Source organism: Danio rerio, chromosome 25 (genome assembly GCF_052040795.2).
Source record: "Danio rerio strain M-AB ecotype USA chromosome 25, GRCz13ab, whole genome shotgun sequence".
Lineage (NCBI taxonomy): Eukaryota > Metazoa > Chordata > Actinopteri > Cypriniformes > Danionidae > Danio > Danio rerio.
In genome coordinates, this window is record NC_141045.1 from 13,307,460 (window position 1) to 13,325,000 (window position 17,541).

The 17,541-nt window shown below is 33.1% G+C and overlaps 1 protein-coding gene across 13 annotated transcripts in view; it reads right to left on the bottom strand.

Moving 5' to 3' along the window:
• The window catches only part of ntrk3a (neurotrophic tyrosine kinase, receptor, type 3a), a 441,806-nt gene that overhangs the window by 383,322 nt on the left and 40,943 nt on the right, over nucleotides 1-17,541 (bottom strand). For 2 of the 13 annotated variants that reach the window (XM_087311045.1, XM_087311048.1), the window contains exon 1: nucleotides 12,685-13,231. The exons of 10 other annotated variants lie outside the window; for them this stretch is intronic. In XM_087311045.1, coding sequence (XP_087167171.1) covers nucleotides 12,685-12,929 — 245 coding nt within the window. In that variant the 5' untranslated portion in view covers nucleotides 12,930-13,231. Of the gene's footprint in view, nucleotides 1-12,684; nucleotides 13,232-17,541 lie in introns of those variants that run through there. One more of the 13 variants, NM_001256664.2, reaches the window with a different exon arrangement.

Below are 17,541 nucleotides of genomic sequence, written 5' to 3' on the forward strand. Positions count from 1 at the left end.
TTTTTAAAATAAAAGTTAGGCTTTAAAATAAAACAAAATAAAATAAAATAAAATAAAATAAAATAAAATAAAATAAAATAAAATAAAATAAAATAAAATAAAATAAAATAAAATAAAATAAAATAAAAATATTTATGATAACAGACAGCTTGACAGAGGGATACTTACATAAAAGTTGGGCTTTTAAATTAAATTAAATTAAATTAAATTAAATTAAATTAAATTAAATTAAATTAAATTAAATTAAATTAAATTAAATTAAATTAAATTAAATTAAATTGTTATGATAGACAGACAGACTGACTGAGAGATACTTACATAAGTTAGCTTTAAAATAAATTAATTAATTAATTAAATAAATTATTATGATAGACAGACAGACAGAGATACTAACATAAAAGTTAGACTTTAAATAAAACAAATAAATAAAAAATAAAATATTATGATAGACAGACTGACAAAAAAGTTAGACTTTAAAATAAAATAAAATAATCATATGATATTGAACATGAAAAATAACAATCATGTTACCAATGGTCCATCTATGAGACTCCAAACAGATATTAATCTGTCATTGGGAATATTAAAAATATAATCAGCAATCATATCTCAAAAAAGCAAACTTTTATATCACTTCCCATATCACATCCGCACGGAAAGAGTTGGGGCCTGATTACTCCGACATGTTTCACACAACATCCACAAACCCCATGAATATTCTATGCATTTCTCAAAGCCCAGAGCAAGCATTTCCATACCGTCCCAATCCTCATGACCTTTCCCACAGGGGTTTTACATCCAGGGCATGAGACCGACCGAAATAAAACTAATAAATAAATAAAAGAGCTGATGCAAATGGGATCCTACCGCACTACCTCGGATAATAATAACCCGCTTCACCTCTACCAGCTTCTCCTATAGTACAACATATGCCATGGATGATTTCACAGCTTCTAACATGGTTTCCAGCAGCCGCAGCCAGACAGGCTGTGCTGAAATTAGCTGGCCTTGCACATAAATACACCTGCCAGCACAAAAGACGCCTTAGGAGTCAAAGATAGTGAAACTAAAACAACTGATGCTGTGGCTCCAATCGCATCAGATAGTAAGTAATACCTTCAGTTTAAAAAAAAAAAATACTGGAGACTGTAGATTCCAGAAGAGGTATCCATGGTTAGGTTAACATATGACTAAGACCAGATATTGCTGTTAAATACATCCAAAATGAATTATATTTCATGTTTACCAACTAGGCTTGGGCGGTAATACGGTAATATGGTATACACCGGGATCTAAAAATAGCAGCAGTGTCAGTTTCAATACCGTTATACCGTCATAAAAAAACAATGCACTTAAATAGGAGACAAGTATTAAATAATAAATATATATAAATATATACGGTAACTCTGGTGTAATTTGAAAGGGAGCAGGCGCTCAGGGACAGCGAGAGAGAGAGAGAGAGAGAGAGAGAGAGAGAGAGAGAGAGAGCATTGTGCTATGCATTTCTTGGTGTTGTATCTCTCTCTGTCTCTTTCTCTCTGTGCGTGCATGCTAATGAGAGTGTCCAATGCAGATCTCCAAAACGAACAAGACAAACAGGTGACCGCCAACCTAAAATCCCATATACGGTATTCAGTTTCTAAATGGTTTAGGCACAAGCCAACAGTTTGGTGACGCTGTCTGAGCCTTAATTGTCTGAGTCATAATTTTTTTTATTATGCACGATAATACCGGATACCGAGGTAAAATAGGGAGGAGGTTTGATGATATCAAAATTTGGATACCGCCCAAGCCTATTACCAACAACAGACACATACACCAGAGTCAGAGGTAGAATCCAGAAGAAGTATCCGTGGTTAACATATGACTGGGACCAGATATTGTTGTTAAATATAGCCAAAAATAATCATATTTAATTTATCAACTGTAAATACAAACACCAGAGACAGAAGGGGATTCCATAAGAAGTATCCGTGGTTAACATATGACTGAGAACAGATATTACTGGATAAAGCCAAAATTAACTATATTTCCTGTTTATCAACTATAGATGGGTAAGGTTAACATATGACTAAGACCAGATATAGCTGTTAAATATAGCTAAAATAAATTATATTTCATGTTGAACAAATGTTGAACAACTATAGATACACCAGAGAAAGAGGTAAATTCCAAAAGTAGCATCCGTAATAAGGTTAACATTTGACTAAGACCAGAAATTGCTGTTAAATACAGCCAAATTGAATTATATGTCGCGTTTACCAACTATACATTAGATAGATACACCAGAGCCAGAGGTAGATTCCGGAAGAGGTATCCATGGTATGGTTAACATATTACAGGGAACAGATATTGCTGGTGATTATAGCCTAAATGAATTACATTTTGTGTTTACAAACTATAGGTACACTAGAGCCAGGGGTAGATACCAGAAGAAGTTTAAATGGTAAGGAGACCTGATATTGCTGTTAAATATAGCCAAAATGAACTATATTTTATTGTGTTTACCAACCAGAGGCATTGGTAGATTCCAGAAGAATTATCCGTGTTAAGGTATCTCTTGACTGCTGATGTGATGGAACTCTCGCAACATGGCACTACATTAACTTAGTCTAAGAAAAAGGTATTCAGACATGTTTACACTAGCTAATGCAGGACAATATAGGTCATAAATGCAAGTGAGAATAGAAAAATAAAGCAAACTGTAGCGTTATACCCGAGAAATCATCGTACAGTGAACTAAACCCAACTAAAGAAGCTGTGCAGGGAATCTGGGAAAATATTGAGGTTCAGGTTTTCATGAAGCTGCTTGACAGCAGAGACTAGGCTGTCACTGAGGATAAGGGTGAACCAACTTATTGATAGTGGTGTAAATATTGCCATACAACAAACTGTCTGAATAGTTCTTGCATAATGTGCCTTACTGTCAAAGTTGTCTGACATTATCAAGAGGGATTTGTTCTGACAGTTTAAACGCAAGTTCTTGTCATATTTTATAACCAATTTCTAAACAACAGCGAACAAACTGTGTTAGTGTGAGAAATGTTGAAGGTTGCAAAATACATTTTGGTTTGACTGTATCTAGCTCTCAGAGTGTTGATACAGAGCCATATAACATGGACACATGTGCGATATTGTATTTATACAAGAGTTTTAGGGCACAGGTGTGTAAAATAAGAAGAAAAAAAACTATAGAGAGTCAAATGCCAACATTGCCAGTTTAAAAAACAACACAATGCATCATGAGTATTGCAATGTCTTATTTGTGACAAAAACAAGACCTTGATCTAAGATGCATTTCTTCAGAATTATAATGCCAAATGATGTAAAGTTAAACAAATAAATCTGTTAAACTCAGTCAAATCTATTTGCTCCTGAACAAATAACAGATGACAGAGGCCAGATTTTGCTGTTAAATAAACCCTAAAACAATTATATTTCTTGTTTAACCACTATAGAGATATACATCACAGCCAGTGAGGGGTTTTCTCAATAGGATACAGAAGCGATGATCATTTGTTGATGTTTTATTTAGGATTTTTAGATTTATTTTAATTATTTTTTTATTATTTAGGAAGAGTTTGTACTTCATATTGGTTCCCGGTAAATCATCTTACAAAAAGAGAATTGCATCAGTGTTAGGGCTTAGCAAAGAGTAGCCTACATCTGAGCATTTTAGTTGAACAGTGCAACTTCTTCCATGTAATGTATGTTTGACTGCATTTTCTGTTGATAAACAGGCTGCGATATCCAATTATCAATCTTAACCGAGATACAACTTTAAAAAAAAAACCTGGTACTGTATTATTTTTATTTTTTATTTTATTTTTACTGAGTATTGAGTATTGTGACAACATGACACATACAGGTAAAGAGGTTACAGTGGTGATACTGGTAGATTATTACAGAGCTGGAAAGGCCTCAACCAATCAGAAACAAGAATCAGAATGATCTATTGTATAAAGGTTCACACAAGAACAGTGGCCTTAAATTACATCCCTGACACCATCTGTAAATATGAGCAAACTGAAATTTCTTAATTATCGAAAACCTGATGATGGAAGTATATATTTTCAGTGTGTGTTTTTTTATTTTTTTTTACTGCTAATACACATATTTTGTGAAGGAATAGTTCACTCAAACATGAAAATTTACACTATTTACTTTCCCTCAAGTGGTTTTAAACGTTTATGAGTATCTTTACTCTGCTCAACACAAAAGAAGATTTTGAATAATGTTGAAAAACCTGCAACCAGTGACCTCCATGTAGCAAAATCAAACATTAAAGAGCCATGAAATGCATTATTTGCCAAATTATGGATTTGTCAACTTTAACTGCAGTTTGGTACTTTCACTTTCATTTAATTACATTTTATGCATGCCCCTGTGACAAACGAGATATTGGATCGAGAAACTGCCGGAAGAGTGTAGTTTTAATGGAATGCATGATAACGCACGCCATAATGGAGAAAAAAAAAACTCTGCATTTCGCTGTAACTTAGATGTACTTGGTAGCTAGCGTCAGAAAGCCGTGTGTGTATTGACCTTATTCTAAAATGCGGAAGTGCGCCTGTTTTCGCGATTGTTTTAGAACTTCCGTTTCAGTTGCCTATGGGAGAAATGACAAGGAATAATAAACGGCAAAAAACGGTCAAACTACTTGCTCTACAAACAAATGTTTGCATGACTATACAGACCAAGTAGAATAATATAACAAGGAAATATCAGTTTGCAACATCAAACAGCGAAACGAGCAGTTTTTAATGTCTAAAAATGAATGGAAGTGAATGAGACCGGAAGTCTCGTGCCAAAAAGATTCAAATGGCAGCGCCCGCTCGTCCACAGAGAATAAGGTCAATAGACTATCCTGTCACAAAATACGGCGAAAATCCTACACGTTTGACTGTGGTGTTTACATGTTTACATTTAAAGAGCAGCAATTACAGCGGATGTTTTAGCCCATAATATTGTAGTGATATTAACATACTGTAAATATATAGAAACTAAATCATTTTGACTAAGGTATGTCTTTAAAAACTGAAAGAGTACTGCTGATACTAACTTTTCCATTTGAATAAACATGAACAAAGAACACTGATCACACACTTACCAAATCTGTAGAAACAGGACAATCAACACAAACTGAAACCACGTCTTTTTTTTTTAAAAATGGAGACGAGTGTCAAATCCGGATTTCTCCATTTGCAGATGCGAAAAGCTCTCGGGTAAAAAATGCTCCTTACAAACGTATTTTTGTCGCGTGTTAGCAGACCACTGTAACCCACAAGTGATTCCAGCTGCGCTTTCATCGTGGGAAATTGAAAACAAAAACTTTGTTGCAGCACATTTATAAACACAACACTGACGACCCATGTATCCAAACTTTCCTCTTCCAGTTGTTTTAATTACAGTTGGCAACTGTTGGCGTCTCCCTGCTGTCTGAACACTGTAACAGGTAAAAACAGTCTTCGCAGCTATCATGCACATTAATAAAGTTGCACCTCATTCCCAATAGAGCGCACTGATTGGTTTAAACCAAGACTATCTTTTGAATTAATGATTAATATCAAAGACATCAAGTTGTACTCGCCGGTACAGACATCCTGTTTACACGCTGGAATTCCCACAAGGATCTCATGGCCGTGATGTAGCTTCAAAATTTCTTTTCAAAACGAATTTGCTTGCAATAACTTTTTTTTATTATTATTTATGTGTCCTAATAGTGTTTTCAAGCAGTGTGGGACACATATATGACTGTCAAGATCTCAAAAAATGTGTTTTGGTGTTCTGTGACCCTTTAAGAAAGTCAATAATTAACTGTTTCTTCTTGTATGTTCAACAGAAGAAAGAAACTCAAACAGGTTCGGAACAAGTGAAGGATGAGTGAGTGATGAAATACTTTCAGTTTTGGCTGAACTAACCTTTTTCTGCAAATCCCCACTCTGTTCTTTGGTTTAACCCAATGTGATGAATGATTGAGTAAGTTTGGCCTTTGTGTTACCTCATATTTATACCCCCATGAAACAGGAGGTCATAGTTTGATAAAAAAATATGTTCCAAGTCACCCAGGTGTACTAAAAAATGTAAAATATCAATGGAAATATACTTAAAGCATACATTGCTCATATGATATTAATAAGAGTGCCAGCAATAGGTCACTGCATCTCATAAACCAATCATATGTCAGCAACTAAATGCATTTAGGCGCATAGACATGGTTACAACAATCTGCTGAAGTTCAAACCAAGCATCAAAATGGAGGGAAGGGAGATTAAAAGAGATAGTTCACCCAAAATTTGAAGCTCTGTCAACGTTTATTCACCCTTCACATGTCAAAAACAAGTTTGAGTATCTTTTTTCTGACACAAAAGTAGATTTTCTGAAAATATTGGAAAACGGTGACCATTGACTTACATGGTATTTGTTTTTTCTGCTCTAGAATGTTTGCAGCGTTCTAACATTCTTCAAAATATCTTCTTTTGTGTTCAACCCTAAAAATAACTAAATCCATAAAGGAATCACTTTAGGGTGAGTAAATAGTAAGTAAATTTTCATTTAGGGGTGAAATATCCCTTCCAACGACTTTTGAAAGCTCAGTCAACATTTTGCCTTGTTAAAAGGCAACAAACTCTCTCTTCCTGGTTCCTGCTCAAGAAAGAAGTTTGATCGTCACATAAGGAGTGTAATTATAGATCCATTTGTGCCCCGAAGCTATTGTTTGATTACCTGAAAGCAGCAATCAAGCAGGCGGGTGAAGTAAAACGAAAGAAACCATCTTTCTAACACACAGCGACGAGCACAACACATCAGTATACAGTCGACACAGTTTGAATTTCCATTAAAATGTTCTTCAATGAATGGCCTATTTTTTTTTTCTTCATCCCTTTTCCATCTATCAAGCAGGTACGTGACATTGCTGATGGCTTTTATAGGTGCCGATTTGCAACGGCTGCTTTACTTGGGGAAAAAAAACGCTTTCTGAAAGGCTTTGGTGTAATTGAGCTTTGGAGATCTTTGCAAATGTAGCTCCATTTAGATTTTCAGGGGGAGCAGGACTATCTGAAACTGTTGCTAATCCACTCTTTTTTTAATCACACATGAAATTAGGCTTTCAGACGGCAGTCTATAGACACAGAGACCCTTGGGATGCCGAAAGGAGACTGGATGAATGGATGATCAACAATAGTGTATAAGCGACTTGTTTTTTTTGTTTTGTTTTTTTAGCACTGGTGGCCAATAAATTCCCTGTTCCATTACAAACAACACACACGCTGAATGCTTAATAAAACTCAGCTCATGAGGAGGAAAAAATGAAATTGCGACGGAATAGAAAGAGGAAAACGGAAGCAGTATACAACACTTTAACTGATAGGTAAGGGTTAGGGTTAGTATAGGCTTGTATGTAGGTAGGAAAGCAGATCAATAAGTAAATATATTAAAAATATTTATATTTGATGCTACACTGACTGCATAAAAATGAATAAAAATACAGTCAATAAAGCTAACACAAGTGATCTTAATAATAGTAAGGTTATAAAAAAAACTAATAAAAACTAAAATAATAATAATAATAATACATTTTATGCAAATAATACATTTTATACAAAAAATATATCAATAGTATAATTGACATGAAAAAAATTCACAAATGTAACTTTTTTTTCTTGTATGTACTGTACGTGTGTCTCATCTCGTGGAGTAAGCATGTTGTCACACCCTTAATATACATACCATTCATATATATATATATATATATATATATATATATATATATATATATATATATATATATATATATATATATATATATATATATATATAGATAGATAGATAGATAGATAGATAGATAGATATAGATATTACAGTTGAAGTCAGAATTATTAGCCCCCCTGAATTATTAGCCCCTGTTTTTTCCCCAAATTTCCCGTGTTTAATGGAGAGCAGATTTTTTTCAACACATTTCTAAACATAATAGTTTTAATTACTTATTATATAATACATATATATTACAATAACACAATATATATATATATATATATATATATATATATATATATATATATATATATATAGTAAATGAAAAATAAATTAATCAAATTTTATAAAATTAAATTGTTTTATTTCATACAAAACTTTCATAAAAACAAAAGCAACTTATTTAATAACAATAATACAGATGCAATGCAGTCTATAATAAGTTACATAATAATAATATTAATTATTATTATTATTATTATTATTATTATTATTTATTAATAATATTATTATAAATTATTATTATTATTATAAATTATTGTTATTATTATTATTATTATTATTATTATTATTATTATTATTATTATTATTATTATTATTATTATTATTCACTTAGATTTAATCTAAGACATGAACCTTATAAGTTCAACAAACCCACACATACCTTATTCTTAATACACATGAAAATTCTGCATTATAAAAGAAATCCTTTTCATTATAGTGCTTAAATAACATTAAATAACATTAAAGATTAAATAACATTAATCTTACCAGAAAACATGACAAACTACAGAATTGTGTATGCTTTTCAAATGACTTAAAGCAATTTTGATACGACGTAAAGAGTTAAACAAGAGGGACCTGGTATAGCGTTTATATTCTGTCCACGCATTATGACATTCCATTAGCGAAATAAAAGAATAGCACTGCTAATACAGAAATACCATTATTGAGAGTACAAAAAAGACAATTAGCGTAATGGATAGGCTTGATGGAAACAAATGAGCAACACTAAGGGTACTTGATTACTCTGATGCACAACAAAACAGAAGAATACAACAAAGCTCAGAAGAAGAAATGAAACACTGTAAAAACAACTGCACACGTGGCTTAAATCTCTACTTTAGATTTATCTCAAAAGCAAACTGCAAAAACATCAACTTCAAACACCAATTAGGCAAATAAATATGATTACTTACTAGTTTTACTGTATCTTTGTGAGTTGTAGTGATAATTGTGATGCTATTTTGTGTACCTTTCTCTCCATGATTCTGTTTTTAATGTGCTTTCTAGTGGTTAAATAAGCCACACTTAAATGTACAGAAACGCATTTATGGCCGCTGTAAATTTCAGAAACGGTAATATTCCAAACAACAGATGCTTAATAATACAGTACACATTTGATTAGTGAGCGGTAAATAAAAGGGGCCTTGTAATACACGACGCCCGCACAACAAAACCAAATTAACTTGTGTTTAAGCTGCAGTCCCAGTATGCAGGAAACCCTTTATTGTTTGCATATAATTAAATCATTTCTGTCCTGGATTTTCTCCATTGCAACAATTCATGGCTGTAAGCACTTTTCACTATGTAGAAGAGACTAGGACTAGTTGTCACATGTATTTCTAACAGCCACAACTTTTTTTTAATAGAAAACAAGATTTGTCTATAGAAAAGACTATTAATAGACTCAAAAATGACTTTTGCTGCTTGTTTAAACTACTTCTTTAAAATGAGTTGAAACAACACAATCTTTAAGGTTTTTTTGGGGACAAATTCATTGTTTAATGTTCAATCCACTTAAATTTGTAAATTATTAAATGAACTTAAATGATTTGCGTTGTGACTACCTGAAGGGATTGTGTGAAACCCGGCATTTTTTACAGTGTACTTTTAATCAGCAACAATGTGATAAGCTTGCAGTTTAAAACTGATTCAAAATGTTCTAAAAATTATTTCAATACTCATAAAAAAATAAAAAATAAAAAAATGCACTGTAAAAAAAAAGTTTTTAGCTGCCTTACATTTTTTAGCTCAATCAAGATCTTGTCATCTCAACTCAATCAAATTTAATTTAATCAAATTGATTAAAAATATTAAGTTAAACTTTGTATAACTTTGTATAACTACTCATGAAAATGAGTAGAAACCTGATTAGCTACATAAAATAAGATAAAGCAACATAGAATTATTTGTTTTCTTGACTTTTTGTCATATTTTTTTTTACAGTGTGGTTCCTTAAGCATATATATATATAAAAAGATCACATGCTGGAAAAACGATTTGCCATCAAGACAAAAGCAATACATTAAAGTTTATAAATATTTTATATACTTTTTAAAAACATTTCGAATTGTAATGTTTTGCAGTGATGTAAAGATTTTATGAATATAACAGAGTATATAAATACAGTATATAGTGTCTCTGCAATCCAACAAAAGATATTTTAAAAGACAACAATACCATTTGAAATAAATATAATAATTGAATAACTGTTTTGGTTTCTCTGTCCTAAAGTAAATATAAATAAGTAATAATTAAAAAATAAACATTATTATTAACTGTTTTAAATAAATAAATACATAAATAAAAGTGTGTTTGTTTCTCTAACTTAAAGTAAATATAAATAAGTAATAATAGGACAATAAACATTATTATTAAAGATTTTAAATTAATAAATAAATAAAAAAATTAAAAAAATACATAACTGTGTTTGTTTCTCTGACCTAAAGTAAATATTAATGAGTAATAATAAAAAAATAAACAATTTAACTGTTTTAAATAACTAAATAAACAAAAATGTGTTTGTTTCTCTGATTTAAAGTAAACATAAATAAGTAATAATAGAAAAAATAAACATTTTATCTGTTTTAAATAAATAAATAAAAATATTTTTGCTTCTCTGACATAAAGTAAATATAAATAAGCAATAATAGAAAAATAAACATTAACCGTTTTAAATAAATAAAATAAAAATGTGTTTGTTTCTCTGACCTAAAGTAAATATAGATAAGTAATATTAGAAAAATAAACATTATTATTAACCATTTTAAATATAAAATAAATATAAGTAGGTAATAATCGGAAAATAAACATCAATAATAATCTGATAATAGTGAAAATATTTTGTTAATGAAATAAAATTTATCAACATCAGACAGAACTAATACTTTTTTTTAATACTTATTGAAATTGAATCTATTATAATTTTTCCAATACTAGTTTAAGCCACATTTCTCAATCTGATACCTAGATAAATAACACAAATAAACAAATAGACAAATCTATAAACCAAAAATAAAACTCAGATTTTGATTCACGAAAACATAGAATTAGTAAAGAAATCATTAGAATTTAAAAAAATAATAGTTAAAAATGTAATTTAAGATTGGCTTTAATTAAAATGGAATTGCTCACAAATTTATATGCAAACTGTAATGTTTCTTTTGACTCCAATCACCCACGTGACAACACGCCCCCGATCTCCTCTAAACGGCCTCGAAATTCCCAAAGATTTCAGCTTCACCTCACTTTAGCTCTAATAGCAACATTAAAGCGAGTTGGCCTGAAGGAGAACCACCATCATTTGTAAATTGGTCAAGGTCGAGTGAATACAATAGAAGTGGGTTGATGACTCGTCAGGGAATGCCAACTTAAAAAAAAAATGTAGGCCTCTTTTTCAGGAAACCTCTCAATCGTGTTCCCAAAGTACCCCATATTAGAAATCTCCATTTTCAGATTTCCATTAGTAAAGACTAGAAGTTTGTCAAATAAGTAAACACGTTGAAATATGCAATGAATAACCAGCATTGTGGGTGAGTTGCAGGAGCTGTCCAACATCGGTGGTGCTGAAATCTCTACAGATGCTGCACTAAAAATACATTAAATCTCAAAAGCAAAACAACTACCCCTCAAATAAACTGGACTTTAGATGCATGCGGGGATCTGTGAACTCTGGCTTTTCAGTATCAATGCTGGAAAAGGTTACCACTATCCCCTCTAGTGGCCTTACAAAGTGACTGGAAACAGGGCTGTAAAAACATCTCCCTGTTGAGCTGATACTATTATCCGCTTCGCCTTCCAGAGAGGAAATCTAGATATTACAAAGTGTCATCTTAGTATAGGCAATCCCAAACAAAGAATCAATCATGAACTAAATGTTTGTTCCAGCAAAAAGCACTCTTTTATCCAGCATTGGCACTGAAATAATTCAACAGGAACACTGCGAGACTAGCTTTTCACTCATTTGGAAGCCTTAAATTATTGATATTACATAATGAAAACATAAAATGGTCCATTTGAGGAAAACCTTTGAATGTTAATATGGCAAAACTAATGCCAAACAGCTTGAGGTGTTATTAATCAATTCATCCAATCATCTGAGGGCCGCAGCTCTCTTATCTGTCCTAAAACACCATTATATCACTATTACACCTCTAATATTTCAACTCGCCATGCATTTGAGCATCAACCCAGACTTTAAAACCTCAAAGCACTTTTTTCAAACTCGTGCAAAGCTCTTTACCCCCTTCACCCCTTCTTTCTTAGCACAATGCACCTTTGACGAAGATCACGAATGTGACAAAATTCCTATTAGGATCCCTGTCTTGAATACAAAGCAGCTTCAATAAAGACTCCTCTCTGTGAAGAAGCCTTAGAAAGAAAGAAAGCAAAATCCCAGACGCATTTAAACTCAAATGTTGTCATTAATTGTATGATTTCTTGACTTTACATTCGCTTAATTACAATGTTACTCCATAATCATCTTCCTACAGCAATTGAAGATGATTTTAAGCTCGTGCCCGTCAATAAGGCGCTTCTAATCATCCCACACACCGACACAAAGCCTGGAGTGAGTGGGAGGCTGAGAGTTGATCTCGATGCACACATGGACTCAACATGTGATGGACACTTGTGCGCTTGACTTACATGGTGGAGATGTTCTCAAACAGGTCCGGGAGGCTGTTGGTGGTATTCCCGTCGCTCACGGTGTCCTGTAGTGCCAGGAGGGGAAAGAAATTCCCTTGGTAAGACTTATTGCAAAAGATGTCCGTGGTAGAACAAGTGCAGGTCGGCGGGCAGTCCAGCATGGAGCTCATATAATCTTGGAAGATGCTGAGGAGAAACAGGATCCTCCACAAGCAAACGCGAGGCGGGATGGAGAATAAATCCATGTCTCCAGGTGCTCGGTTATAGTGTTTAGCGGGAACGCGGTGTCGAGAGCGCTCCGGGTTGCAATCCGTACGCAGATGCGAGAGCGCGCGCGCGAGTGGATGAGAGTGAAGGTATGTCAGATCAATGAGATCGCAATAACGTCCCCAGGAAAACGGGGAAATACTCCGTCAATGTAGAAAGGGCTCAAAAATCAACGCTCCCAGGCTGTCCTCCTCTACGGGCTGCATTGTAAAAGCTTTCCCCTCTCCTCGGTGCTGTTTGTCGCGCAGTTCCAGGTTGTTGGAGCTCCGGCTTGAAGACTAAAGCGTCAGAGCGCAGTGGAGAGAGAGAGAGAGAGAGAGAGAGAGAGAGAGAGAGAGAGAGAGAGAGAGAGAGAGAGAGAGAGAGGTTCAAGCTCCGAGCATCAAGTCCCACCTACTGGGCAGATTAAAAACTGACGCACCTGCAGAACAGCAGAAAGCGATCAAATCTGCACCGGAAAAGAAGCCACTTTGCAACAGGCACGAACACTGTTGCTAAACAATAAGTGTGTACAAAACGATAAGAATAACGCATAACAGTAATATGACAAATGCAGATTCCCAAGTGGAGAAAAAAAAAACATACTATTAGATCATATAGGAACATCTGTTTTAATATTAGTCGTTTTACTTAAATAATAATGATGATAATAATAATAATAATAATAATAATAATAATAATAATAATAATAATAATAAAGGGTGATAATTCCTTTGCACCGTAAAAAAAAATTACAGTACTGTTGGCTATTTTTAATCGTGTTATAAAATAAAATGTTCAATGACCTTATTTTTAGAATTTCAGATGAATAAATCTGTACTATTTTATAACAACTCTCCTTTATGTTAACACACATTATTAAATTAGATTTTACCTAAAATATTTTAATTTACAATGAAAGTGTTAAAATCGATTATTTTGCTTCCTGAGACGGCACTGTAAACAGATGACATGACCAATTAGTCCTGACAGCATATATGTTTAGGTAATTGTAAAATAAAATGAAGTTAGAACATGATGAACTTAGTTTAATAAGTTACGTGTTTAAAGTCAGTTTAACATAAGTTCAGACTCATAAGGTTCATTTGTTTCAGCTTAAAAATGTAAGACAACCAGAATTTCTTTTACAGTGTGGTTGTCACAAAAGACGATTTTTCAATTTCTTTTAATAATGATAATCAAATGCATTTGAAATAAATGTTTATGTTGCAGCAGTTTGATCGAATTTATTTAATAATTTATTTATTTATGTATTTTAGCTTGAGTTGTTTTTATCACTATTTTAAGTCATATGTTTGCAAGACGATAATGAAGACGAACACATGCAGCAATGTTTTTAAAACTGGTTGATTAAAACTACTTACACAAACCTCTAAAATCAAAACAAAATCCATGCAAGAACACTGGATACAACTTATCAAAAAAATTTGTTTTCTTATCTTTATTCTCATTATATGGTAGGGAAGTATGCGGTTTTAAACGCAGGGCTTAAACTGAACACAGAATGCATGCGCATAATGTCACAATTTTCACACACCGTAAAACCCAACCGTCAACTTTATCAATTGACATGTTTACAGTTGAAATCAGAATTATTAAACCTCCTTTGATTTTTTTTTCTGCTTTAAATATTTGCCAAATGATGTTGAACAGAGCAAGGAAGTTTTCACAGTATGTCTGATAATATTTTTCTTCTGGAGAAAGTCTTATTTGTTTTATTTAGGCTAGAATTAAAGCGGTTTTAATTTTTTTATTTTTTTTACATTCCAAGGTCAAAATTATTAGCCCCTTTAAGCAATATTTTTTCGATAGTCTACAGAACAAACCATCGTTACACAATAACTTGCCTAATTACCCAAACCTGCCTAGTTAAGCTAATTAACCTAGTTAAGCCTTTAAAAGTCCCTTTAACCTGTATAGAAGTGTCTTGAAAAATATCTAGTAAAATATTATTCACTGTCATCATGGCAAAGATAAAATAAATCAGTTATTAGAAATTAGTTATTATATAGTTATTATAATAGTTATTAAAACTATTATGTGTAGAAATGTCTTGAAAAAAAATCACCCCTCTATTAAACAGAAATTGGAAGAAAAAATAAACAGAAGGGGCTAATAATTCAGGGGGGTTAATAATTATGACTTTACCTGTAGTTAACTCAAAATGTAAGTTCACAGTACTCATATAGATTAGTTTTTGAACTCAAATGATTTTTAGCAATCGGTTTCCTCAAATGGTTTGAGTTGCCTTTACTTATTAGGTTTTACAGTACTCAGTTGGTTTGAGTTCTCTACATTTATTGGGTTTTACTAAAATTGCTTCCTCTACTCAAATGGATTAAGTTCACAGTACTTATTAGGATTAGTTTTTGAACATAAATGCTTCAAGTTACCTTAACTTATTGGGTTTTACAGTGCAATATCGCATTTATTGTCGACAAAAAAGTACAGATTTGAAAAACTTGCACTTTGAAATCTGTTTTTAAAAAGTTTGGTTTATAGCCCAGCAAAACACAGTTTTCATAAGCATAAGTTTTCTCTTTAAGCTGTAAACGGTGTTTTGTAAAATACCGGAGCACATTCCATACACAGTATACATTCATTTCCATGAACTATTGATCTTCTCATGCTTCCTAACAAAAGTTATTATGAAGAGTTACAAAAGACTGCAGAAAACAGTTGAAAATACTGCTCAAGTCAAAGCTGCAAACAACATTAACTACTGTCATTTGAGAAGTAAACGAGAAAAACAGCCCTTGGGGGTCACAATCATGAACTCTTGTTCTTCTGCTGTGGAATCATGTTTTTACTCAACTGTAAGCTGATCTGCGATGCTCCTGCTCTTTGAACTCTGAGTGGTTCAGAGTCAAAGTGTGCTGCCCCACCAAGCCCTCACACTATTAATGTGTAACCACTTAGCCATCTGCACATTTGATGCTAAATCATTAGCATCGTCTGCGGGGCTGACGTTTACTGTACTGTAGTGCCAAGTTATGCTATTTCTAAGACTTTTTGGAACAACAACTTGGATATTAGTACACACTAAAGAGGCTTTCACACTTTCACAAACATTTTAATCCTAAATTAAGCAACATTTCACACTTGCAATTCAGAAGCAAAAGTTAGAACCAGTCCTTGATTCTGTTTAGTTTAGCCACATTGACATCTGTTGTATACTACTCTACACATATACCTGTAAGCTCATTACATCAAGCCACTACATATTTAGTAGGGTAGTTATCAGAACTAGCCACCAGTTCAGGTAGCCCAACAAAACATTTCCTGGTAAATTTGCAAAGTATAAAAACAAAGAGTGAGAACTAGGACACTAAAGTTTTACAAAGGTAAACAAACAAAGGTGACAGGTAGCATTAGTATCAGCATGACTTCTATTAATTTAAAATACTATGCCAGTGTTTCACATGGCACACATTTGCCTACTCAATGTAGACTTTCATCACCTGTAGTTCCTATTATGCTAGAACAGACCCTACTCAGAAGTAGGAGCTTATTTAGTTCTCACAAAATGCATTCCTACAGTATAACTAAAACTGTTCCCAGTCCCTGTGGTGTGAACATGTTACAATTTAGATAAGTCCACCAATAGTTCTGAGAACTATGAAAACATTCCTCCAAACACTTGTAAAATACAAAAGCAGTGTTTCATCTAGCACACATTAACCCAATCAACACCCTGTTGCATCACTGACAGTTGTTGGATTGAACCCAACTCAGAAGTAGAAGCAAATTTAGTTCCCCTCAAAAAAAAGTTCCTACAACCAGTGCTTAATTTGTAAATTGCGAGATCCCGGAACAGATCGGCAGACTAATCCGGCATGTTACACAAGAATGAAGAGTGAAGTTGGTGATGACGCGGATGAAAGTGCAGAGCCGGGTGAGGGGGGGTGGTGGCTTTGGGGGGGTTTGGGGTGGGGCGTAGGATGGCGGAGGGGTGTCACGGACGAAAGTGAAGAGGGTTGGAGAGTGAGTCGCGGGCGGAGGAGAAGAGCAGTTATGGTGGGGAAATAGAAAAATGAGGTGCCGGATCCGGCACAAATTTAGCTTTGCTCAACTACAACTAATATTGTTTAAAAAAATTATAATTAATTAAACAAAATATTCTTTGTAGAGAAACGAGGTTTTTTAGATTACTGAAATGTTACACACGAGGATGTATTTTTTATTTTTATTTTATTTTTTTAAGGTTTTTTGGGGGGTTGGCCCAAAACAAAATGTTCTTTAACCTCTTTACAGACACCCCACTTTTTGAGTTCACACTTGAAAATAATATACAAAATAAGGATATGATACATTCCATACAGAAATCTGATAAATGACCATAGCAAGTATAAAATTATATATACACTCCAAAAAACATGGGGTTATTATTTCTATCTTGGGTTGAGGCATTTGGGTAATTTTGGGGGGTTATTTTTAGAGTCTTGGGTAGTTTCAACCCAGCTTTTTGGGTTAAATCAACTCACAGCAGGGGCTGACTGGGATACTACATATTACATACTAATTTGTTTAAATGCAATGAAAATAGTGTAACAAACACAGATTCCTTGGATTTACAGATGTTTAAAATGA